This window comes from Eubalaena glacialis, chromosome 3 (assembly GCF_028564815.1).
Source record: "Eubalaena glacialis isolate mEubGla1 chromosome 3, mEubGla1.1.hap2.+ XY, whole genome shotgun sequence".
Lineage (NCBI taxonomy): Eukaryota > Metazoa > Chordata > Mammalia > Artiodactyla > Balaenidae > Eubalaena > Eubalaena glacialis.
Genome location: NC_083718.1, coordinates 149,571,627 through 149,596,007, shown reverse-complemented (window position 1 = coordinate 149,596,007; position 24,381 = coordinate 149,571,627). Strand labels below are relative to the sequence as shown.

The following is a 24,381-nucleotide window of genomic DNA, read 5'->3' as shown; positions in this document are numbered from 1 at the left end:
TATCTATGCTGACAAATACACACAGGAGAGTTCTTTTCTATAGCAGAAAATCTTCAAAATTAGTAACAACAACAACAATTGCACACACATGCATGGCATGCTATAGTTTATACAGCTCTTATCCATGCTCTTCTCTGAGCCTCACGCCAGCCCTGTGAGATAAGCAGGGCAGAGTAAAGGTCCCCAGGAAACTGAGGCTCAGAGGGGGATAGTGACTTGCCCATGGTCATCGTAAAGTCAACAAGGCCTGGTCCTGCCCCTGTTGTGGGGTGACCAAGCTGCCTCCCAGGGATGCCAGATGCCACGTCCCTACCCTCCCTGCTTACAGCAGCATCAGGACCACTATGGCAATGACCATGAGGACTCCAGCCAGGATGCAAAGGCCCAGGAAGACGATGTCACTGGTGTCCTGGGCCACCACGGCCACGGGGCCCTCCAGTGCCTCTGCCTCGTCCCTGGGTGGTGCCTCCTGAAGGTGCTCGGCCGTGGCAGCATAGGGCCCAAGCCAGTGGGAGCCGGACAGCAGGTGGACAGAGGCCTCCTTTCGCCTCGGCTCGCAGCGGACCTCGTATTCGTGGATGTCCTCCTGCCCACCCGCTGAGAAGTCGATGTACAGCACACTGACGATCACTGAAGTGTTATTTCTTCTCTGTGGGGGTCAAGGGGCACTTGCTCACACCTGAAGGGGCCAGGGCTGACCCTGTTCCCCTGGATATGTAGGCACTGAGTGCCAAGGGGGCAGAACTCCAGAGCCTGGTTTCCAGTCCCAGCTTGGCTACTGACTCCCTTCCCACTCAGAGCCTCAGTGTCCCCACCTGTAAAAGGGGCACTACGAGGGTGTCTGAAAGGACAATATATATTTGATGGGTCAGTGTTTGCTCTGGCTTGAAGGAGGTGATGTCTATGAAAGATAGTAACAGTAACAACAGGGACATTCGCCATGTTCCAGGCTCTGCATTTTAAGAGCATTATCTCATTTAATTCTCACAACAACCTTCTCTTATTTGTACCATTAATATCCCCATTTGCCAGATAAGGAAAATGAGGCCCAGAGGCTAAATCCCTTGTCTGAGGTCACACAGCACACAATTGACAGGGAACGTATTCTCTTCCAGATCTGCCTGATTCTTTTTTTTAAATTAATTAATTAATTAATTAATTATTTTATTTTTGGCTGTGTTGGGTCTTCGTTTCTGCGCGAGGGCTTTCTCTAGTTGCGGCAAGCGGGGGCCACTCTTCATCGCGGTGCGCGGGCCTCTCACTATCGTGGCCTCTCTTGTTGCGGAGCACAGGCTCCAGACGCGCAGGCTCAGTAATTGTGGCTCACGGGCCCACGGGCATGTGGGATCCTCCCAGACCAGGGCTCGAACCTGTGTCTCCTGCATTGGCAGGCAGATTCTCAACCACTGCGCCACCAGGGAAGCCCATGCCTGATTCTTAACTGTGCTCTTAGCCATCACACCTCACTCAAACCAAAGAATGTAGAACCAAAGGGGAATTTCAGGACATCTAGTTCAATCTCCCTTCCTTGGCAATTTACAGATGTGGCTACTGAGGCCCAGCAAAGGCAGTAATTTGCCCAGAGCTATAGATCCAGAAGCCGAGTCTCCTGCCTCCCAGTTAGATGCTCTGTCCTTGGTGTTACGCGACTTTCCTTCTGGAATCGTTTTGCCCAATTATGTCTGCAGCAGTTATGTGTCACTGTGGTTGAGTCCTGTTCAGCCCGGTAGCACCACCCCGGGGTTGGGAAGAGCCATTGAGGAGTGTGATGTGGGGAGTCGGTCACGCTGCTGCCCTCCCCACCCCCACGGACGAAGGAAGCAGGAGTTAGGACGCCCTGAGACAGTGGAGTGTTTGGGCTGGGGACTGAGGGACAGCATTTTGACGGGCAGTCTGGTGTGGTCTGGATTGGGGGCTGCAGTGATGCCGGGCTACTCTCCCCACCCACCCCTAATCTAGAGCAGCCGTTACACTCCTCAGGCCGCCCAACTGCCCCTGTCCAGTCATGGCTCTTCTGAGCTGAAGCTTCTCTAAAAACCAAAGCTGCCTAGAACAGAGCAAACGGGCATGACCTGCAGGAAGCTGCCATCACTGGACACTGGGTGGTCCTTTTGGGGACGGCAGTGAAGGGGAATCACGGATCTGGAGTTTCATGGACCAGGTGACCTTGTGGGTCTCTCCCAACTCTGGTTTTCCAGAAGGCTCTGAGTCCATGTCCCCAGAGGAGCCTTCTGCATTGTGCCCTCAGCCTGTCTACCACCGCACCCTCTGAGCAGAACCGGTGTCCTGGACTTTTGTGACACAGAATCGGAAAAAGAAACAGAACCTGAGAGTGGAAGGGCACCCAGTGAAAGGGCCGAAGTGAATCTACATAATAAAGAAGGGAGGGAGGGCTTCCCTGGTGGCACAGTGGTTGAGAATCTGCCTGCCAATGCAGGGGACACAGGTTCGAGCCCTGGTCCGGGAAGATCCCACATGCCGCGGAGCAACTAGGCCCTTGAGCCACAATTGCTGAGCCTGCGCGTCTGGAGCCTGTGCTCCGCAACAAGAGAGGCCGCGATAGTGAGAGGCCCGCGCACCGCGATGAAGAGTGGCCCCCGCTCGCCGCAACTAGAGAAAGTCCTCGCACAGAAACGAAGACCCAACGCAGCCACAAATAAATAAATAAATAAATAAATAAATAAATAATTTTTAAAAAAGGCAAAACATTGCCTATGGGAGTTAAAACATTAATTATAAAAAAAAGAAAAAAGAAGGGAGGGAAAAATCACACAAAACAGGTGTGCGGGGAAGTTTCAGGGGTTTTTGATGAATGAGACTTGAGGAGGAAAGAAAGTCCACACAAATGTGGTGTTACGGTTATGAAATCAAGTCTCTGTGGTTTTTAAGAGATGCACAGATAGGTTGTCATGGCTTTTGGCCATTTGAACTGTGCATCTTTGAAAGCAACTCAATGCAGAGACTGGTCCTCATGGGTCTAGGACTTAATAAGTGTTACACTAAGAATCCATGAGTCTGAGGTTCTCAGCTTTTATGTTTCCATGACATTGATGCCAAGATTCTATGATTATGTGGCTCCAGGTTCTAGTGGTGGTTCTGTGACTTTGAGACTCTGAGTGTCTGTGAGTTCTTTGTTCTAGATTTCATGATTCCTTGCTTCTGGGGTTCTCTGTCTCCATCATTTTATGACTCTATGGAACGTGGTTCTGCCCCCAGAGAAAACCCCAGGGGGATTTAGGGCATGGAGTAGAGGTGAGGGCAGATTATCTTGGCAGCTAAGACTGACTCCCACTTCTCCTCTACTCAGGTTAAAAGGATGGTGGCCGCCAGGAGGCTGGGGAAGCAGAGGGTGGACTTGAGGGGCCAGAGGCATACATTCGGTTAATGTTGGGTGGTGGGGAAATACGGTTTGCTAGAAAGCACGTGATTTCTGCCAAGGCAGTCTGACGAATCCCCAGATTCGTCACCAAGGCTGTGGTGCTGTCCCCGATAGAGACCACTGTGCCTTCTCCCCCTTTCCCCTTCCCAACCTGTCCCTGAGAATACAAACATCCAGGGTTCTTGGGCCACTGCCAGGTGACTTCTGAGGGCCCCAACCTAGGCCTCTGAAATAAAAGGATAGTAGAAAAACTTCATTTGTACACCTCGCTGCCTTTGGAGGGAGGTGGATCCTGTCTCTTGAAGGGCCCCTTTGTTTTGCGGAGCCCAGCGATGGATTTGGATCACAAGGTTGGGGAGGGGGTGGGCAGGAGGCAGCAGCGCTCAAACAGCTCTGTGCGTTAGAGGGGTGGGGACCCGGTGGCCCTGGGGAGCCCCAGTGGGGAGGGGGGGCAGCAGGAAGGCCCCCAGGAACAGTCAGTTCGCAGGACCTTGAGGGAGGGGCCTCCAGTAGGGGCTTGCGGTTGCCGCCAGCTTGTGCAGCAGGCCACCTCTTCTCTGTCTCCCCTGCCTGAGTTCTTTGTTGTGTCTACACTGAGCAAGTTTGTTGAGGTAAAATCAAGAGAGGCTGAGTTCTGCATCCTGGCTTGTGGGGTGACCAGAGCCAGGAAGAGAAGCTGAATTCTCAGGTCTGGCTGGTGCCTCTCCCCAGGGATCAGAGCCCCTCCCTTGTGCCTGCCTTCCTCCCCCAGCCCCTACCTGAGACTCAGTGCCGCAGGTGTCAAAGCGGGCCTGGATCCGGAAGTTGCTGCCGACTTCCTGAGCAGCACAACTCCGGCTGCCCAGGTAGACTTTGGTCCGTTCTAGAGGGGCCAGTGCCTGCGCGGAGATCAGGATCTGGAAGTCCGTGCGGGAGCAACTCACGTTCATGGGGACAACTGAAGATGGACGGGAGGGGGGAGCTGGAGGCCATGGGGGCAGGCGGTCTGGCCCCCACCCTCTCCAAGCCCCTATCCAAAGGGTGGTGGATGGAAAACCGAGACCCAGGGAGGGGATGGCTCTTAAGCAGTCCTACGAGGATGTTTTACACGCGTTACTCCATTTAACTCCATCAGACTATGCACTCCAGGGCAGGCCCTGTGCCTACTTCTCAGCATCCTCTGAGCCCAGCACAGAGCTTGGCAGGTGCAGTGAATGCTGATAAATGACTGACTGACTGAACGAATGAATATTGTTAATCATAATGAAAGCTATTATTTGCTGATCATGTTTGCCATATACCAGGCAATTCATTCAATCATTTGACTAGTATTTATGGCCCACTATGTGCAGGCACTATTCTAAACACCAGATACAGAAATGAAAAGGAAAAAACCAGCCACGAATGCCTACCCTCTTGGAGCTTACATTCTAGTTGAGTGAGGAGGCAGTAAATATGTAAGATACGCCTAAGCGTCAGAGTAGTCTGAAGGAAAATCAAGCAAAGAAGAAAGACGGGGAGCGGGGAGAGCAGAATGTGGGTGTGGGTAAGGGTTGCGGTGGCTGCAGTTTGAAAAAGGTGGTGAAGGAAGCCCCACTCTCCCTCCTCATGGTGACCCCTTGAGGTGGACATGACTAAATGCATTTGAAAGTTTTGGAACCCGGAGCTCTGAGAGGTGAAATTGTCAGCAGTGGCTAAGCCAGGATTTTAATCATTGCGTCTGTAAGATCCCACAGTTCCTGGTCTCTCCACCTTATGGGGTGGCCCCCTGCAGCCCCTCCCAGCCAGGCCTGTGTGACTTTAAGTGTCTAGGATCGTGAGAGCCTGTGTGTGTGAGCACGCATGTGTGTACGGGGGCAGTACTTGCTGGGGCACGGGTGAGGGTAGGGGGAAGGAAGCGGGGTGGCTGGCGGGAGGAAAAGGAAAGAGCTGGTAGGCAGAGGCCTGGAAATCTCAACCCCTCTCCGGGAAATGCCTCAGACATATTTCAGCCTCTGGTGTCTGGGCAGTCGGGGATTTATGGGCCCGCCATCTCCCACGATGATCTTGGTGATGCTGAACTGTGTGTCACCCCTGATCGATGCTGAGGCTGTCCTCCAGCCGGGAGGCCGCCTGCAGCCTGGGCCACATCTGGATCCTGGCCCAGCACTAGTGCCGTGTCTGACCCTGGGCTCCCACAGGCATCTGGGCTCCCACAGCCATCTGGGAGGTGTCTTTGGAGGCACCAAAAGGAGTAGGAGCTTGTCCAAGATCACATACAGCTGGGAGAGGACCCAGAGCAAGACCATCAGACCTTCAGAGCAAAAGGGACTTTACAGCTCCTTCAGCTGATATCTTCATTTTACTGAGACCCGCAGAGAGAAAGCGACTTGCCAGCTAGCTGTGGCAGAGCCCCATGGCACCTGGCTCTCTGAGTGCACTCTGGGAAAGGGGTCGCTCTAACAGAGGGACAGCTCTCCTCCAGGTTTATGGATGGAGATGACTGAGGCCCACAGAGGGAGCGTCTGCCCAGGTCACTTTGCTGCCACTAGCTTGCTGCAGCTCTACTGTTTCCTTCACCATTGCTGGGCCCCCAAACTCCTCTTGCACATGGGTAAGGAAAGAGGAAGAAGGACTTCCCTGGTGGCACAGTGGTTAAGAATCCTCCTGCCAATGCAGGGGACACGGGTTCGAGCCCTGGTCCAAGAAGATCCCACGTGCTGCGGAGCAACTAAGCCCATGCGCCCCAACTACTGAGCCTGCGCTCTAGAGCCCGCGAACCACAACTACTGAAGCCCGCACGCCTAGATCCCATGCTCCGCAACAAGAGAAGCCACCGCAATGAGAAGCCTGCGCACTGCAGCGAAGAGTAGCCCCTGCTCGCTGCAACTAGAGGAAGCCTGTGCGCAGCCACGAAGACCCAACGCAGCCAAAAATAAATAGACAGAAAGAAAGAAAGGAAGGAAGGAAGGAAGGAAGGAAGGAAGAAAGAAAGAAAGAAAGAAAGAAAGAAAGAAAGAAAGAAAGAAAGAAAGAAAGAAAGAAAGGGAAGAAAGAAAGAAAGAAAGGAAGAAAGAAAGAAGAGGAAAGACCTTTTTTTTTTTTGGTTGCGCCGTGTGGCATGCAGGATCTTAGTTCCCTGACTAGGGATCAGACCTGCGCCTCCTGCACTGGGAGCACGGAGTATTAACTACTGGACCACCAGGGAAGTCCCGAGGAAAGATCTTTTGAATGCAGACCAGGACTGAGACACATAAAGGAAAGAAATCCACACTCAGCAAGGATGCCCTCCGAGGCAGGCACTGTGACCTGTGTTACCTCATTTCATCTTAAAGACCACCTGTCCAGAGCATTCATCAACCCCTCCTACAGGTGAGCACCATTGGATGGTCAGTAAATGGCAGCATTTGGATGTGGCCCCTGTCCGTCTGAGCTCAGTCCTGGGCCTCCTCCCCAGGCCCTGCTTAGCCACACAAAAGGCAAGGGTGTGAGTTCTAGCCTTGGCTGTGCCACCCACTGCCCGTGTGACAGCAGTGAAAGTCGTTTCCTCTCTGCACCTCTGTTTCTGCACCTGCACAACAAGAGGCTCTAGCTTAGTCAGGCAGAGGGCAAAATGGGTCCAGAGCACAGGCATTTCTGGGACCGTGGCCCAGGGAAGGGTGATGAGAGGAGGGGATAGATGATAGCTGCTGTCAGCTGGCAAATCTAACTAGCACTATGGAGGATGGAAAAGCTGAGTGCCAAGTTCCCTAGCCAGCTCTTCATCTAGGCATGGCCACATGACCAAGTTCAAAATAATGAGAACAAGAAGATGTCTTTTGAGGGCTTCTGAAAATGCTTTTACTTTCCTGATAAAGGAACATTTGTGGCTGGCACCTCCCCTACCCTCTTCCAGCCTTGAACATGGACATGATGCCTTGAGTTGTGGCAGCCCTCTTGTAGTCATGAGGTCAAGAGAATCCCAGACATACCAGCTGGGACACTGTTGAGTCCCTGAACCAATATAGCAGCTGCCTAACTCTAGGCTTCTTGTTATGTAAGGAAACCAAATGTCATTTTTTCAAATCTCTGTCAATCGGGACTTATGACTGTACAAGCAAGGTTGGTCGGCATCTCCATGATTATATCGTTTTCCATAAATAGTATTACCATATCTTGTGTATTACCCCTGGATCCAGAGGATTAATCATAGTACAAGAGAGGCCAGGGGCCCATGGAGGAAGGTGACAGATAGGGAGGAATTAGGAATTGTGGATTTGGAAGCTGGAAAAATAGGGCACTGTAATAGTGAAAATAAGCAAGGGCCATATTGATATAGCCTCAGAGGTCCCAGGGCGGGAGTCGGCAGTGGTGTAGCCAACCGAGAAGGTGGTGAGATAGAGGAAGGAGGCTGCAAAGACCAGGAACCCCGGCCCCACCTTCCCCCACCAGCACACCCATACCCTCAACCCCAGCTGACCTCCAATGTAGGCCACAGAGAAGCCCCTGTGGGTGGTGCTACGGTCTGTGTGCAGCAGAAGCAGGAGCTGGTTGTGGCTCGAGGTGACCGGTGGTGGCAGGTGGTGGCCACACCAACTCCCCAGCAGGGGCGCCTCCTCGCTGGCCCCGTCGAAGGCTGTCAGATGGTCAAAGTCACAGGTCCTGGTCAGGCTGTTGGGCCCCTCCAGTTCCAGGTCCAGGAAGAACACTTTGACCCGGTAGCCAAGAGGCAGGCGGATGGTCCAGTGGCACCGGATGTGGTTGGGGTAGGAGCTGGGGTACTGTGGGCTGGAGAAGTTGCCCCGCATCGCCGTGTATACCTCCTGGCATTCTCCTGGATTGGGGAGAGCAGGACAGAAGGAGCAATGGTGAGAAGGGTGGAGACTGTCACCCTCTGCAGCTACAGCTTGGGCAGTAGGCGCTAAAGGGACCTAAAACCACCCTGGCAGGTTGTCGGCACCATGGCCAGAAGACCAGACAACTGATCCCAAAGCCTGCTTTAAACTGAAACTAGCTGAAAGCTGAGACTGTCATTCCGATTGGTAAACCACTTCATGAGTGTTGACCCTGATAGGAATTCAATAACAATGCCTAATACCTGTCCTCGCAGTTGAGTCCAACTTGGACTTGACAGACAAGGTGGTTCATGACCTGACCTTGCCCTTTTTCTCCCTGCCCCTCATCCAGCCCTACCTTCCAGACTCACCAAACATTTCCTAGTAATACAAGCACACAAACCCTCTCTGTTCTCCATGCCTCTGCACATGCTGATCCCTCTGCTTGGAACACCCTTCCCTTTCTTCTGCCACTGCCTTACACCTTCAAAGCACTGCTCAATTCTCTCCTCCTCCAGGAAGTCATCCATGATTCTTACTGTTAGACAGCACATATCACAGTGCATTGTCATTGTCTGTTTCCTTCTCTATCTCCTCCACTAGATAGTTTACTTCCCAAGGGTTCATTCATTCATTCGTACAAACATTAATTGAATACCCTCTATGTAGCAGGTACAAAGATAAGTCCATAGGAACTCACAGTCAAGCAGAGGAAATCAGCATGCAAACCAGGTACAGAAGTGATGTGTTAGATCATTGCTATGAGAAAACTTCTCTAAGGAGTTGAAGGAAGGGAATAATTCTGAGTGAATCTAGGAGCCTTCCCAGAGGAGGTGACATGCTTGTGCCTTGGCATCGGCCAGACGGGAAAGGGTGTGCTAGAACATTTCAGGCAGAGAAAGAGCAGGAAGTGTAAGGCCCAGAGGCAGAAGAGTACAACCCCTCCCCGCCCCGCCGCAAGCATGATGGGGAGGCAGGAGCCCAGCACACACAGGGCACTCAGGGTGTAGCTCTGGCCCTCCTACCTGAGAAGTAGTAGGCCTTGAAGCCCCGGCCCCCGATGTTAAAGTCAGACTTGAAGACCACCTGCAGCTCGTGGCCCAGCGACACGAGCGTGGGGGGCCTGGAGCTGCCGCAGTAGTGGTGCCCACGGGCAGGGCCAGGCCCCCCAAGCACAGCCACGTAGTCGTAGGTGCACTGCTCACTGCCCTCCACCTGGAAGTCCATGAAGACCAGCTTGACGGTGGCGGGGCCAGCGGCTCGGATCACCCAGCGGCACTCCACATTGTTGGGGTAGTTGTTGGGGTGCTCGGGGCTGGTGAGGACCCCCGACAGGCCCGTCAGGACGCCACCACATGCATCTGCAAGGGAGCCCGCTTGAACCGACCTTTCTCCCTCCCTGTGGCTCCCCCATCTCCTCCCTTGGGAAATGCCACGCCCACAGGTGTTCACGGGAATCTTTTCACCACCCACTGAGCGCTTGGTAAGTGACAGGCACAGGCCATCTTTCTAGATCATCACCATAACCCCATGAGGAACGCACCGTGGTTTCCCCCATTTTACAGCTGAGAGACTGGAGGCAGAGAGAAGTTAAATAACTTACCTGTGTGAGTTGGGCTTCACCCAGGCTGAGCCCGAGACAAGGATTTGAGCCCAAGTAGTTTATCTGGGAGAGACAGAGGACCGCAGATGGGCAGCAAGGGAGAGAGGGTGGGGGAGCGGGGGCATTCCCCAGAATTGAGGCTGAGGGCCGCTGGGGGTAGAGGTGACCTGCCAAAGCTTCGGGAAAAGCCCTGAAGCAAAGAGATGTGGAGATTGGCAAGAGCCATTGCAGTGGCAAGGCCCCAAGGGACAGGGCAGGACCCTGACAGCAGGTCACCCCCCTGGTATCAGGGAGGGCAGGATTTGACTAACTTCAGAGTCTGTGCACTTGACCTTATCAGGCTCATTGTCCTCTCCTACCAGGAACATTATCAAATCTCCCGAACAGATGAGGAAACTGAGGCTTAGAGGGAAGATCTGAAGGAGTAGAGATGGGCTCAAAGTCTGAAAACAGGTCTCCTCTCAGCTCAGTCTTCTATTGCTGTGTGACCGTGGGCAAGTAACTCAACCTCTCTGAGCCTCATGGAAATATTAGAAATCATAAGACCTGTTCAGACTGATCCACCAGGCTCAGACTCATGCAGAGTTTAAGAAGTTTCTGGTGAAAGCCCTTTGGAACCCAGTGTAGCCAGTACAACTGAGAGCTAGGTGATAATGAATGCCAGGACTAGCTGGAGGCCACCAGCAGGGAGGGGGCACACTCGGTTGTGTCTCCTGAGACTCCAGAATCTCACTCCATGGCATGGCTGTGTGAACGGAGCACTGTGCTGGGCGGCTAAGGACTTGACTTCTTGTCCCAGTTTCCCCTTCCCAGATGTGTGACCTTGGGAAGTCACATTCCCTCTCTGGTCTCAGGTGTATTGTTTGTCAAATGAGAGGGCAGGTTTAGACAGTCTGTGAGATCCCGTCCACTGTCAACACCCTTAGCAGAGACTTTCAAAATGTGTTCTGGGGCTCCACAGTGGCCCCAGGGCATCTATTTGCAGACATCTGGTATAAATGTCATTCTTTTTCTGTATTCAAACTATTTTTTAATTCAATGAAAGTTAGCATCCACAGTCACATATCTTATATGTAAAAATTTAACTAATCAGAGGCCATCAATATTTACTTATGTTTTCAATGATTGGCTTATAATAAGTAAATGTTAAAAATACGAACTTATAAATGCTTACAATAAAAATGCTGCCTTTGGGACTTCCGTGGTGGCACAGTGGTTAAGAAGCCACCTGCCAATGCAGGGGACACGGGTTTGATCCCTGATCCGGGAAGATCCCACATGCCACGGAGCAACTAAGCCTGTGCGCCACAACTACTGAGCCGTCGCACCACAACTATTGAGCCCTCATGCCACAACTACTGAAGCCCATGCGCCTAGAGCCCATGCTCCACAACAACAGAAACCACCGCAATGAGAAGCCCACGTACCGCAAAGAAGAGTAGCCCCTGCTCGCCACAACTAGAGAAAGGCCACACACAGCAACGAAGACCCAACGCAGCCATAAATAAATAAATAAATAAATAAATAAATATTTATTTATTTATTTTTTAAAAATGCTGCCTTTATCTCTTTTACATATCAGGGATTAACATAAGGTTCCATTTGATATAAGGGTACTCCTGTTTTAAAAAATATTGGAAAACATTGCACATGGTATTATAACTTTGATACCCTAAGAGTCTAAAAATCTAGGGCTCTAAAACTCCACTGCTATGATTAGATCGGTCTGTGGTTCTTGTGTTTTACCATTCTACAATACTATGCCTCCAAAGCCAGTGGGAGCTGGTGTCTGGCTTTGGAGGCATAGAACTGTATGCACCCTCGCCCCAGCCCTGATTGCTGTTGGTGAACCCTGTGCACCAGGAGCCTCTGTGGAGCCTATTGCTTGAGCTGTTGTGAGGAAGGCCTTTGGTTTTGGCCTTGGGAGAAGGTAGGAGGTCTGAGTCTGTGCAGAGAAGCCTGAGGAAAGAGGAATGAGTCAAGGAGAAAGAAAGGCAAGGAGGGTGAAGCCTCTGCTCCCCTCACTAGCCTGAGGGGTAGGCTCCAAGCCTGGCTGGGGGAGGGAGGGGTTAGGGACCACGATATAGGAGGCGCACTCAGGAAAGGCTCTGGGAGGGAGTGCGTCACCAGCTCCACGCAGACGCTCATGCACCTTGCACTCCCGAGGACATGATGGGGAGGGGAGAGAATCCTGTGCCCGTGACATGAGATGCCACAGAGGGATCAGCAGCAGTGGCAGCACGGTGTCCCCTCCGGTGTCCCCTCCAGTGTCCTGATGCCATGTATGGGGTGAGAAGGACAAGGATAGGAGAGCGCGAGAGGCCTCATTCCTGAGCACAGTGAGACCCTCCGAGGACTCCCGGAATAACGGAGGGAGACGTGGGGAGTGTTGCCATGAAGGTGGGAACACACAACCACCAAGACTACCAACAGAAAAAAAAAAAAAAAGACTACCAACAGAGGCTGCCTTTGCCCCGTGAGCTATGAGAGCAGGGACATCCAGGTTACAGAGCAGCCTACACGCTAAGATGCTGAGACCCTGCCCGTCACCTTACCCCGCCGCCCTCCCCCCATCCCCACCCAGGGCCACCCTCTCCACTGCCAAGTCCCCCTTGCCTTTCTGGTAGCCCGCGGAAAAGCCTCGGCTGGCCACGTGCTTGTCTGAGTGGAAGACCACAGACATGACGTGCCAGGAGGAGGCGAAGGGCGGCGGGGGCACCTGGCCGCAGAACCTCCCCAGCAGGTTGCCCTGGTCCCCGGAGGCCCCGTTGTAGATCTCCAGGAAGTCGAAGCTGCAGGTGTCATGGTACTCCAGGTCGAAGGTGTGGAAGGTGAGCAGCACGGAGGAGCCCTCAGCCACCACGATCAGCCAGCTGCACTCCGTGTTGTAGGGGTAGAGCCTGGGGAAGTTGGGGCTGGAGAAGTTTCCAGAAGGTGCTGAGAGCACACCCCCACATTTGACACCTGTGGTGAGAGGCAAGAATGTCTCAGAGTCAGCCCTGAGGTCTTGGGTGGTGGCCCAGCTCCAAAGCAGGTTCTTTGGGATGGGATGAGGGAGCATGAGGTCACGGCCCTAAGTCAATTCATTTATTCATGTAGCTGTTCATTCATTTACTTATTCTTCAAACACTTGCCAAACATTCTTTTATTCATTCAAGAAATATTGTTTGAGTGCTAAGCATTGTTTTAGGTGCTGGGGTTACAGCAGGAACAAATAGACTAAAATTCTGGTGGGGAAGACAAACAATAAACATAATAAGGAAAATATAGAGCATATTAACTGGTGATAAGTGATCTGGAGAAAAATAAAGCAGGGAAAGGAGACAAGAAGTGTCAGGTGGGACTATAATTTTAGATAAAATAGTACCAAATGCTAGGCACTAGAGATGTGCATTGGGGAATTAGAAAATTTAAAATAATATTACCTGCTCCCATCCTGACTGAAAATGTGCACAGTCTACTACAAAGTTAAAACTACATTCTTTATTATTATTATTATTTATTTATTTATATTTTTGGCTGCGTTGGGTCTTTGTTGCCGCGCACGGGCTTTCTCTAGTTGCGGCGAGCGGGGGCTACTCTTTGTTACAGTATGCGGGCTCCTCATTGCAGTGTCTTCTTTTGTTGCAGAACCCAGGCTCTAGGCGCTCAGGCTTCAGTAGTTGCGGTGCATGGGCTCAGTAGTTGTGGCTCGCGGGCTCTAGAGCTCAGGCTCAGTAGTTATGGCACACGGGATTAGTTGGTCCGCGACATGTGGGATCTTCCTGGACCAGGGCTCGAACCCATGTCCCCTGAATTGGCAGGCGGATTCTTAACTACTGCACCACCAGGGAAGTCCCCAAAACTACATTGTTATATGTGCATATTTGCTTATATTTTGAAAACAATGGAAGGAAACTAATAAAAATTGTTCTCTGACACGGGAAGATGTAAGCCAAGGGGAGGAAACAGGCGTGACCGCTAGACCTCTTTAAACGCAGTTTATTTTATAATTTTAACTTTATAATCATGAGTAATTTTTAATATAATTTTTAAATTATCAAAAAAATTTAAGTAACCCATATGCCAAACTAAAACAAATAAGCTTAACTATATGTCAAGTTGGAGGCACATTCACATGGGAAAAATGATTTCAAACGACGTTGAAATACACTATTTTGACTGTACCTTCCTAGTGGAATAGATCCCAAGAACAAAATGAAACACAAAGAAATATTAAACTATATTCAGTAGACTTACTATTAGTAGTAATAGTGAATACTGTTATTTTACAATATTTTATATATTGGAATAAAGGAAGTATGTTAATGTCAATAGAAACTAAGATTTGCAGTGTAAGAGGAGAGTGATACAAGCATAAAATTAAAAAACTAAGTAGAACTCTTGAGATCCTTAATTTGAATTGAAAACATCAGTACGAATTTGATTTATTTTTATTTCTAAAAATATTAATTTCCTAGCTTTGTTCATTAAAAACCCTAAAAGCAATGATATTCCGGTAGTATTTGTACCACTTGGACTTAGATTAGGATTATTATGTCCAACTAAATTAGATTAGGATCGTTATGTCCAACTAAAATGAAGCAGGGCTCCTTAGAGAAATAGTTAGTCTAGGGCAGTACATATACAAAACACACTTGGGATATCTTGTCACACCAGAAAGTAAAGAAACTATCGGAACTGCTAGGATTGTGTCAAAAGACACAGAAACCTTCTTGAAGGGGCTCCCACTGGCTAAAGAAGGTATAATTTGAACTTCAAAAAAAATTATTGCAGGGACTTCCCTGCGGTCCAGTGGTTAAGACTCTGTGCTTCCAATGCAGGGGGCGCGAGTTCGATCTCTGGTCAGGGAACTAAGATCCCACATGCCACGGGGAGTGGCCAAAAAAAAAAAAATTTATTGCAGTGGGTTGAAACCCATCAAATATATAAAAATTCATGAATTCATAATACAACTAAAAGAAATTAAAAAGGAACTTATTGATTTCCTTTAGAGATTGCTCGGGCACGAACTTATTTTCTTCTTGATACATGGAGAAAGAATTAAGCATTTACTTTGCCTTTCCTGTTACAAACTATATATATCAGGATAACCAAATAGCTGATGAAGAAAAATTGTTATTTAAAGAAGACTACAGAAAGAATAACAACATTAGAAAAACATAACTTTGCAAACCTTAATGAAATCATCATTATCATTGTCTGTTCTAATCACTGAGAAAAAAGGTATATGATGAGAGGTAAAACCTAGATGGTTGAGTAGATAAATATTTTCTGTAAAATTCTTTTACCTTTGCTAATGTTTGAAAATTTTTATAATTAAAAAATGCCAAAAAAGTTACCTTTATAGGGAACTTTATAATGGATGGATCAGGCTAACAACCCCTGAACTCACTGACCAATCTTATTTATTTATGGCTGTGCTGGGTCTTCGTTTCTGTGCGAGGGCTTTCTCTAGTTGCGGCAAGTGGGGACCACTCTTCATCGCGGTGCGCGGGCCTCTCACTATCACGGCCTCTCTTGTTGCAGAGCCCAGGCTCCAGACGCGCAGGCTCAGTAATTGTGGCTCACAGGCCTAGTTGCTCTGCGGCATGTGGGATCTTCCCAGACCAGGGCTCGAACCCGTGTCCCCTGCATTGGCAGGCAGATTCTCAACCACTGCGCCACCAGAGAAGCTACTGACCAATCTTAACGTCAAAGTGAAACACTGGATAATCGGTGCCCTGATGAAACACCTGTAACATCTTCTTGGGGGGGAAAAAAAGGAACCTTTACCTAATGGAGTCTCTGGATCTGTCTACAAGTTAGAGTGAATATGGAAGCTACAGGAACAATGACACCGTGAGGACACATTCAGTCAAGTCCAGAATGTGGGAAATTCTAATGACCCAGGTGCTTCAACAGTAAATAAGGTTGTGGGGGGGAGACACAACTGTTATATTAAAAAAGACTCAACTAGAAGAAAACATAGGAGGTAAGCTCCTTAACATTGGTCTTGGCAATAATTTTTTGGATTTGACACCAAAGGCAACAAAAGCAAAAATAAACAAGTGGGACTACGTTGAATTAAAAGCTCTGCACAGCAAAGGAAACCATCAATAGGGACTTCCCTGGTGGCGCAATGGTTAAGAATCTGCCTGCCAATGCAGGGGACACGGGTTCTGAGCCCTGGTCCAGGAAGATCCCACATGCCGCAGAGCAACTAAGCCTGTCAGCCACAACTACTGAGCCTGCGCTCTAGAGCCCAAGAGCCACAACTACTGAGCCCGCGTGCCACAACTACTGAAGCCTGTGCACCTAGAGCCCCTGCTCCACAACAAGAGAAGCCACTGCAGTGAGAAGCCCGCGCACCGTAACGAAGAGTAGCCCCCGCTCGCCGCAACTAGAGAAAAGCCCATGCACAGCAGAGAAGACCCAACGCAGCCAAAAATAAATAAATAAATAAATATAAAGAGGAAGGCTTTCAACACTTCACCATTAAAAAAAAAAAAAAAAAAAATGAGTAGAGGACTTCTCTGGTGGCGCAGTGGTTAAGAATCTGCCTGCCAATGCAGGGGACACAGGTTCGAGCCCTGGCGCAGGAAGATCCCACATGCTGCGGAGCAACTAATCCCATGCGCTACAACTACTGAGCCTGTGCTCTAGAGCCTGCGAGCCACAACTACTGAGCCCGTGTGCTGCAACTACTGAAGCCCGCATGCCTAGAGCCCATGCCCCACAACAAGAGAAGTCCGTGCACTGCAATGAAGAGTAGCCCCCAGTCGCCGCAACTAGAGAAAGACCGTGCAGCAACGAAGACCCAACGCAGCCAAAAATAATAAATAAATAAAATAAAATAAATTTTAAAATGTAAAATAAAAATAAAATGAGTAGAGAAACTGAATAGGCAGTTTTCCAAAGAAGGCATACAGATGGCCAACTGGTACATGAAAAGGTGCTCAACATCACTAATCATCAAGGAAATGCAAATCGAAACCTCAATGAGATATCACTTCCCATCTGTTAGGATGGCTATTATGTAAAAGACAAGAGAGTAACAAGTGTTGGCAACGATGTGGAGAAAAAGGAATCTTTGTGCACAGTTGGTAGGAATGCAAACTGGTGCAGCCTCTATGACAAACAATATGGAGGCTTCTCAAAAAATTAAAAATAGAACTCCATATGATCCAGCAATTCCACTTTGGGTATATTTCAAAGGAAATGGAAACAGGGTATCAAAGAGTTATCTGCATTCCCATCTTCATTGCAGAATTATTCACAATAGCCGAGATATGGAAACAACCTAAGTGTCCATCAACAGATGAATGGAGATACATATGACATGGAATATTATTCAGCCTTGAAAAAGGCACCCATCCTGCTATTTGCAGCAACATAGATAGACCTTGAGGGCATTATGCTAAGTGAAATAAGCCAGACAGAGAAAGACGAATACTGCATGGTATCACTTATATGTGGAATCTGAAATGTCAAACTCATAGAAACAGAGAGTAGAAAAGTGGTTGCCAGGGGAGAAGTCAATTAAAAAAGAGAGAGAGAGACTGAGAGAGAGAGAGAGAGAGAGAGGGAGGCAGATTTGAGTCAAATATCAACCAAAAGCAATGTGTGGACCTTGTCTGGATTCTGAGTTGAACAAAAAAATTGCAATGGGATTTTTTTTTTTTTTTTGCCGTAATGGGGAAAATTGAACATGAACTGAGTATTAGATAAAATTAAAGAATTATTATATCATTATAATAATATTGGGAATATCTATCTATCTATATATCTGTTAAATATACTCTGAAATATTTATGGGTGAAATAGTGTGATATCTGAGATTGTCTTTAAATTTCTCTGATCTGCCCCCCTAAAATGGGGGTAAGGGTAGGATAGAAGAGCCAAGAAAGGCAGAATGTTGATAACTGTTGAAGATGGTTGATGGAGACATCGGGATTTATTATACTATTTTCTCCACTTTGTGTGTGAAAATTTTCATAGTTAAAAGTTGAAAAAAATGACCTTCTCAGTGAGGCTTTCCCCAACCACCCTATTTACAATTGAAATCCTCTCCCCATCCCTGTACCCCTTCTCTCCCTTTTCTGCTTTATTTTCTCCATAGCACCCATCACCGTCAAATGTACTATTTATTTCTTTATTTGTTTGGTTCACTGCCAAGTCTCTCTCCACAAAACTGTAAGCTCTATGAGAGCAGGGATTCTCATCTGTTTTGTTCTCTGCTGCCTCCCAAGCACCTAGAAGAGCTCCTGGTACAAAGCAGGTGCTCAGTGTATATTTGCTGAGTGAATGGATCAATGAACAATCTTATATCATCCTCACAATATCCCCATAAAATAGGCAGCGCAGGTGTTATTGACTCCATTTAACAGATGAGAAAACTGAGGTCCAAAAAGGGAAGTTACTTCTGTAGCTGACATCTCCTGTTTTGTTCCACCCAGCCCTCATTCCTTCACCTCTTGCAAGAACATGCCCTCGATTTTAGACACTGCTCCCTTCCCTTGTCTCCATGTGATCACCCTCCCTCGTCTTTCCCAGGCCCACAGGAGGACACAGGATCCTAGCTGGGCAATCCTGGGGCCCCCAGCACTGCCACAGCGACTGGCCTGTGGGGTGGCCTGTGCCACCAGAGTCCTGCTGCTGAGTGCCTGGATGAGAACCCTTTCCTCCCTGGTACCTAAGCTGGGAGTGAGAGCCCTGGGTGGACCCCGCTCAGGGCCCATTGAGAGAGCTTGTCAGCAAATGGCAAGAACCATGTGAAAAGAGGAAATGGCCCAGAACCCAAGCTGCCCAACTCAGCTATACTCCCGCCTCCCTGGCACCAGCCACTGAATTTCTCTTCTTGCTTAAACTCATCCAGATTAGGTTTCTGTCCCTTGCAACCAGAAGCATCCTGAAGAATATACTTAACCAAAGTTCCTGTAAGAGAGACACATTTGCCAAGCATGTGCCCTGTACAGGCCTGTGCTGACTCAAAATGGGCCCCTTCCTGGGGAGCTCCCAGTTGTGGGGTAAGATGGGGGGAGTTAGGCAAATGAGACAAAGCCACGTGGCGTGATTGTGCTGGGGCCACACGGGCTCTGGGGTCCAGAGGGAGGGGGGGCAGTCTTGCCAGGGCCAGCGCTGTTAGGGGAGGGACACAGGGAAGTTGATGTTTGAGTTTGGCTAGAAGGAGCAAGAAGGCTTTGTGAGTTGGGGAAGATTTGGAGGGAGGAAATGGCATGAATAAAGGCTCAGACTCACAATCACTTAGCCTACCTGAGCCTCAGTCACGCATCTGTGAAATGGGGATAATGACCTTGCTGGGCGGCTGTGAACACGGATGAGAGAAAGCAGTGCAGAGGCTACAAGATGCACACCCAGTTCACATCAGGGCTCCCTGCCTGGCCCTGGGGGCAGGCCAGGGCGGGAGCAATGTCTGATTCATGCCTCTATGGCAAGAGGACAGAGGGATATCCTGTTCATTGCCTGTCCTTGTCCTTCCCCCAGCCTTGCCCATTGGACGGGAAAAGCCGTGAGAAGGTTGGAGCAGAACTCCTGGTGGCCCAGGAGGCCCTGGGTCCCAGCACAAGTAGAGGCCTTGTCCGGCAGGCACCCTGAACTCCAGGGTCACCCCAAGGCCGCTGAAGCCCCAGTGGCTAGAAATGGGAACAGTTAGCTTCTCCCACCACCCAGGCATGGGGTGAGACACCTGGGTGCCCAAGCCATCTCTGCCACCAACTAGGTGACTGGAAAGTTACGTTTCCTTCCTGAGCCCCCCCTTGAACCTGCAGGAAGACAAGGCACTGGCAACCGCTGGCTGAGCCCCCGCTACACACACGCCCCTTGAAGACGGGTGAAGTGATATTGCCCTGGCTTCCCAGACAGGCACACAGTGCTCAGAGGGCTGGAGCAGCACAAAGCAACCCGGGACCAGGGTGCTAGCAGAGGGTTCTAAGATATCCAAGGGGGGAGTTTCTGAGGCTGATGAAGAGATGCGGAAGTCTTCCTGGAGGAGGTGGTGTTTGACCTGAGCTTGATGGATGAGCCAGATGTTCTCAGGTGGAAAAAGAGAAAAGGGACCTTCCAGGAAGAGGGCACAGGGGGTGAAAGCCCTGAGAGTGGAGCATCTCCAGGAGGGGGTGTGATCCTCTGCCAGAGCATGGGATGCCCGAGGGACTCTGGGAACCGAGGCTGGTTGTTATATAGAGATTGGAGCCAAACCTGGGAAGGCACTGAATGCCTTTATAAGGAACTTTGATTTCACTTGGCTGGCGATGGGAAAGTACAGCAGGCTCTCAGGAGGAAAATAAGGACTCATTCCAGCAACAAATCTTTAATCGTTCTCTGAGCCATTCCCTTCGCCCTTGGTAAGCATGTAGTCTTGGACAGGTTACTTAACCTCCCTCTTCCTCAGTTTCCTTATCTGTAAAAAGGAGGACTAATACCCACTTTGAAGTTGTGAAGATTAAATGCATTCATACGTGGAAAGCACCCAGCACATAGTAGGCACTTGATAAATATTGTCTTTCCCCATCTCAGAAGCAATACATCCTCAACTCGGTCATCTGCCCCCAAAAGGGCCCTCCGCTTTCTGGCCTTCCACATGGAAACCTCCTGAGACCCCGCTGCTACCTGCCACCCCTCTGGTCCCCTCCAGGTTTCCTGCCTGTCCCCAGCAGCTCCTACCTTTCATGGCTTGGGCCCTGGGGGCTGGGCCCAGCAGTGTCACTGCCAGCAGCAGACAGAACTCCAGCTCTGCCAGCATCTCCTCGCTGGGGGCCCCGCAGGTCTGCCGAGCTTGGGGCAGGCCAGGACCTGAGGGTCTGGAGCAAGGGAAAGAGAGGTGAGGCTGAAAGGGCCTCCAAGTTAATGGTGGTGTGAATAATTCATCAGCACCTTGAATTAGTAAGCTGATCCCCAGGTGCTTCCTTCACTCCACCCTAAGGTGACGGATCTAGTGTCACCAGGTTGACACTTCGGAGGTCTGCACTGGCCACACTGGATGGGGAAGGGAAGCAACTTAGGGCTGGGAGGGAATTTGGTGGTGGAGAAAGGGCACGAGTTTTGGGGCTAGGCAGACCTGAGATCATCCCCGGTCACCCTCCGATTGGCCAGGTGACCTTGAACAAGTCATCCAACTCCTCTAGGTCTTGACCTGACTCATCTGTCCAGTGGGGCCATTCAGCCCTGCCTCTAGGGCTATTGTGGAAATGAAATGTGGTAACATACACTAAAGCACACAGTGAGCGCTTGCTATAGGTTTCCCTATCCCCCACCGATGGGGGAGTGGGACAAGCATCCCTCAGACATGCTTAGATGAGCTCAGAGGGAGAGCGAAGGGAAGAATGCAGCAGGGACAACAGAATGGGAAAATCGTATAGGACAACTCCTAATGCAGTCATGGATCTGGGCCACAGTGTAAATTCTGGCCAAGGATATTAAATGTTCACCTTTTTATTGATCCACAAACCTGGCTTGAACATCACTATGTGCCAGGCCCTGTGCTAGGAGCTGGGCCTCAGCAATACCCTCAGGGGCGCCGTGTCCAACAGGAAACAGGATCTTTCAATTTACTCTAGGAGCCCTATTTGGTTCAGTCCGGCCCAAGGCTCATTTCCTAAGCTCCTTCTCTGTGCAGAGCCTGCACCGGGCACAGGGCATCCGAGGTGAACATGGCATGTTCCTGCCTCCCAGTGAGGAGCCTGGGCTCTGGTTTGACAGACAAGGGCTGAATCCAGGCTCTACCCTTCACTGCTGGGCTGCGGGGGCCTCTCTGAGGCCCAGTCTCCTGGACCACGACAGGAGAGCAGTGCAGTGCCTGCAGTTTGTGGAGAGGATTAGATGAGATAATGTAGCGGAAGCCCAAGCCAGTGCCTGGCTCAGTGCATAGGAGGACTTTTATTGACCTCTAAGGAGCTCAGACGTCCATCTGCCAGACCACGTGTTGCCTCTGGCCCATCCTTTTGTCAGGAGGTCCCCAGGGAGCTCTTTGCTGCCAGCACGGGAGGGAGGCCACCTGGAAGGTTTTCAGCCAAGAGCATCGGGAATGGTCAGGCCTGAGGGATTGGCTTACTGGTGGGGCCTGATTGGCCGGACCAGAGAGGTTCTGTGTACTGAGCTGTCTGAGGGGACCGGAGCTTTTATTAAACACCTACTGTGTGTATGAGTAAGGGCGTTAACCCAGTGCCTGCTGAGTACTGGGCATGGTGCTGAGCCTCCCAGACCTGTGCTTGTGTCCCCCCAGTTTCAGAGGCACATATCGGACTCTCCATCTTGCAGAGGAGGAAGCTGAAGTGCAGAGGGTTTGAGCCACTGTCGTGGGTTGAGTTGCTTCACAAGAAGACCCTGTGGCAGGGAGTTGAGGACAAGGAGTTTATCCGGGAGGTGATCCCCGGAAGCACAGGTAGGGGAGTGGGGCAGGGAGACGGGGGTGAGAAGAAGCTGATTCAGGGTATGCTAGCCAGCAGCTGACCACCGTGGGCAACCGAGGCTCCGCCCCCACGGGCAGCTCTGGGAGATGGTGTTTCAGTGAGGCAGGAGGAGGCAGCGTGTTTGTCCACCACTGCCAGCTGCCCCTGGGTGACGGCCGCTCGAGGCCATCCTCTCCCAGGCATTTCCAACCTGCCTGTGCATGCCCCAGTGTCCAGGGGTCGCAGCAGGAGCTTGGGAATGGTGAGGGCCACAGGGTGTGGGCAGGGCTGTGACAGCATCCACCTGTTACCCCCTGAATCCCTCATCTGTGTAGTGTTTGTCCCACCCCTGGAGCAACCGCCTCTCTCCCTGCACTCCAGTGAAGCTCCAGTCTCCTTTCCCTGCTGTTCTCCCCGCCCTGCCTCGCATATCCCTCACCCCATCTTCCCCCTTGGGCTGAGATTCCAGGCTCAGGGTCATCCTGCCCTCCCTTCATGACATCTGCTGGACAAGCCCCGCTGACCACACTCTCCGCCGGGTGTCTGGACCTCTGGGCGCTGCTGGGCAGAGTCCCGTCACCATGTAGTCAGCACCAGCACCCGTTGTTCATGGTCTCCAGCCTCGTCTAGGGTCTCAGCTCCATCCCCCAGCCTTTCCATGTTTCCCCAGGTGACTCTCTCTGTGACTCTCCACAGACACCATCCCAGGTGGTCACCAGTCTCCCCGAGACAGTGCATCCCCACCTCTCCTGCAGATGACCCCATCCCTTCCCGTGGAGGGAAAAAGGCAAACAGTAAAGCAGGAGCCCCTTCACCTTACAGACCTCACCTTGTGCTCATACATCCCTCCCCACAGCCTCTGAGGAAGGTGTTCCCACCTCCTGTCCGAGGCCAATCCCTCCAACCTGTGCCGGGAGCCCAGCCCTCCCACTGCTTTGGGCACCTAGCTCTCCAGTAGCTCTCGTCTCCCCCATATCCTTAGAGCCTCTCCTGCCCAGCTGGCATTCCCCATCCACAGTTAAGCGCATGCAGGTCTCCCCACCGTGGCTGGGGATACAAACCCTTTCCGTGAGCCTGTGTTTCCCTCCAGCTCTCACCCTACCCATCTGTTGGCTTTCACTGCCAGGCTTCTTGAGAACAGTGTCTACACTTATCTCTTCCATTTCTCCCCTCCTCTCCCTCTTCCAAGGTTTGCTGGGCTGCACTCCCCCGCTGCAGTCAAACTATGTGTCCTGGTCACCAACAATTTCTGGTCACTAAGTCCCATCAGTGTTCCCCCTTTCTCCTAAATAAACCATGTGCTTTCAAATCCTGTCTCAAGGTCTGCTTTTGGGAGAGCCCAAACTGGGATGCACGCCCACTCCTAGAACATCACTGGCAAGAGGAGGTTAGCATGATTCATCCCGAAAGACCAGGCATTTCACTTCCACCATGCTCCAGAATTTTGATTAGCAAGAGCAAGGATGGCTGTTGGGCTGGTAACCACCATAGCGCCCCTCGGGTCCCCCACAGCTCCCAGCTGAACTTATCGCCACCCCTCCCCCAAACTTGCTTCTCCCTCAGGTTTCCTATTCAAGGTGGCAGCACAGCCAACCCACCAAGCCAGAAACGCAGGAGCTGCCTCGACTTCCCCTCATCCCCATATTGGCAGTCACACTTGAGTTTGGTCACCACTCTAGGCTCTGACACAACTTCTGAAACCATCACTACCCCCTCCCCATCTCTCTTTGCATTTCTACAGCAGGCTCTTCCATCTCACCGGCCTGCGTGTCTCCGCTCTTGCCTGCTCCTTGCCCACCCCGCCCACTCTCTACTCTGATCTTTCTAAAATGCTAATCTGACCATGTCAGCCCTCTGCTCAGGATAAAATCCAAAGTTCTCTGCTTGGCATTCATGCCTCTTCAGGACACCCCACCACCCTCCCACACATGGAGCGCATCTCAGACTTTGTCCCCATCCTGAGAGTCACATCCCAGCTACCCGCGTCTCTCTCACTTCTCCTACACGCTGTGCCCTGAGCCTGGATTGCCTTTCTTTCTGCTGAGCCCCTTGGAAGCACAGGACTACAGAGTTGTACAATTACGTTCTTGTGTCCCAGGTTCTACATTCCATTGTCCACCCCACTGCTCAGACTCAGGGTTCTATGTCCAACATACAGGCTTCAAGCCCCAATTCTGTATGCCTTGTTGCAAAGACTCCCCACCATCACCCCCCTCCTCCCCTCTCTCCATGTCCTCT

At 50.7% G+C, this 24,381-nt stretch overlaps 1 protein-coding gene across 1 annotated transcript; it reads right to left on the bottom strand.

Moving 5' to 3' along the window:
- Positions 1-322: 322 nt before the first annotated feature.
- CDCP2 (CUB domain containing protein 2) lies at positions 323-20,498 on the bottom strand. The gene is made up of 6 exons (XM_061186551.1): positions 20,420-20,498; positions 12,371-12,718; positions 9,177-9,512; positions 7,797-8,150; positions 4,138-4,316; positions 323-649 (listed from the first exon to the last, which is right to left on the bottom strand). The coding sequence occupies exons 1-6, from the start codon at positions 20,496-20,498 to the stop codon at positions 323-325; spliced, it is 1,623 nt and encodes a 540-aa protein (XP_061042534.1).
- Between the last annotated feature and the right edge of the window lie 3,883 nt (positions 20,499-24,381).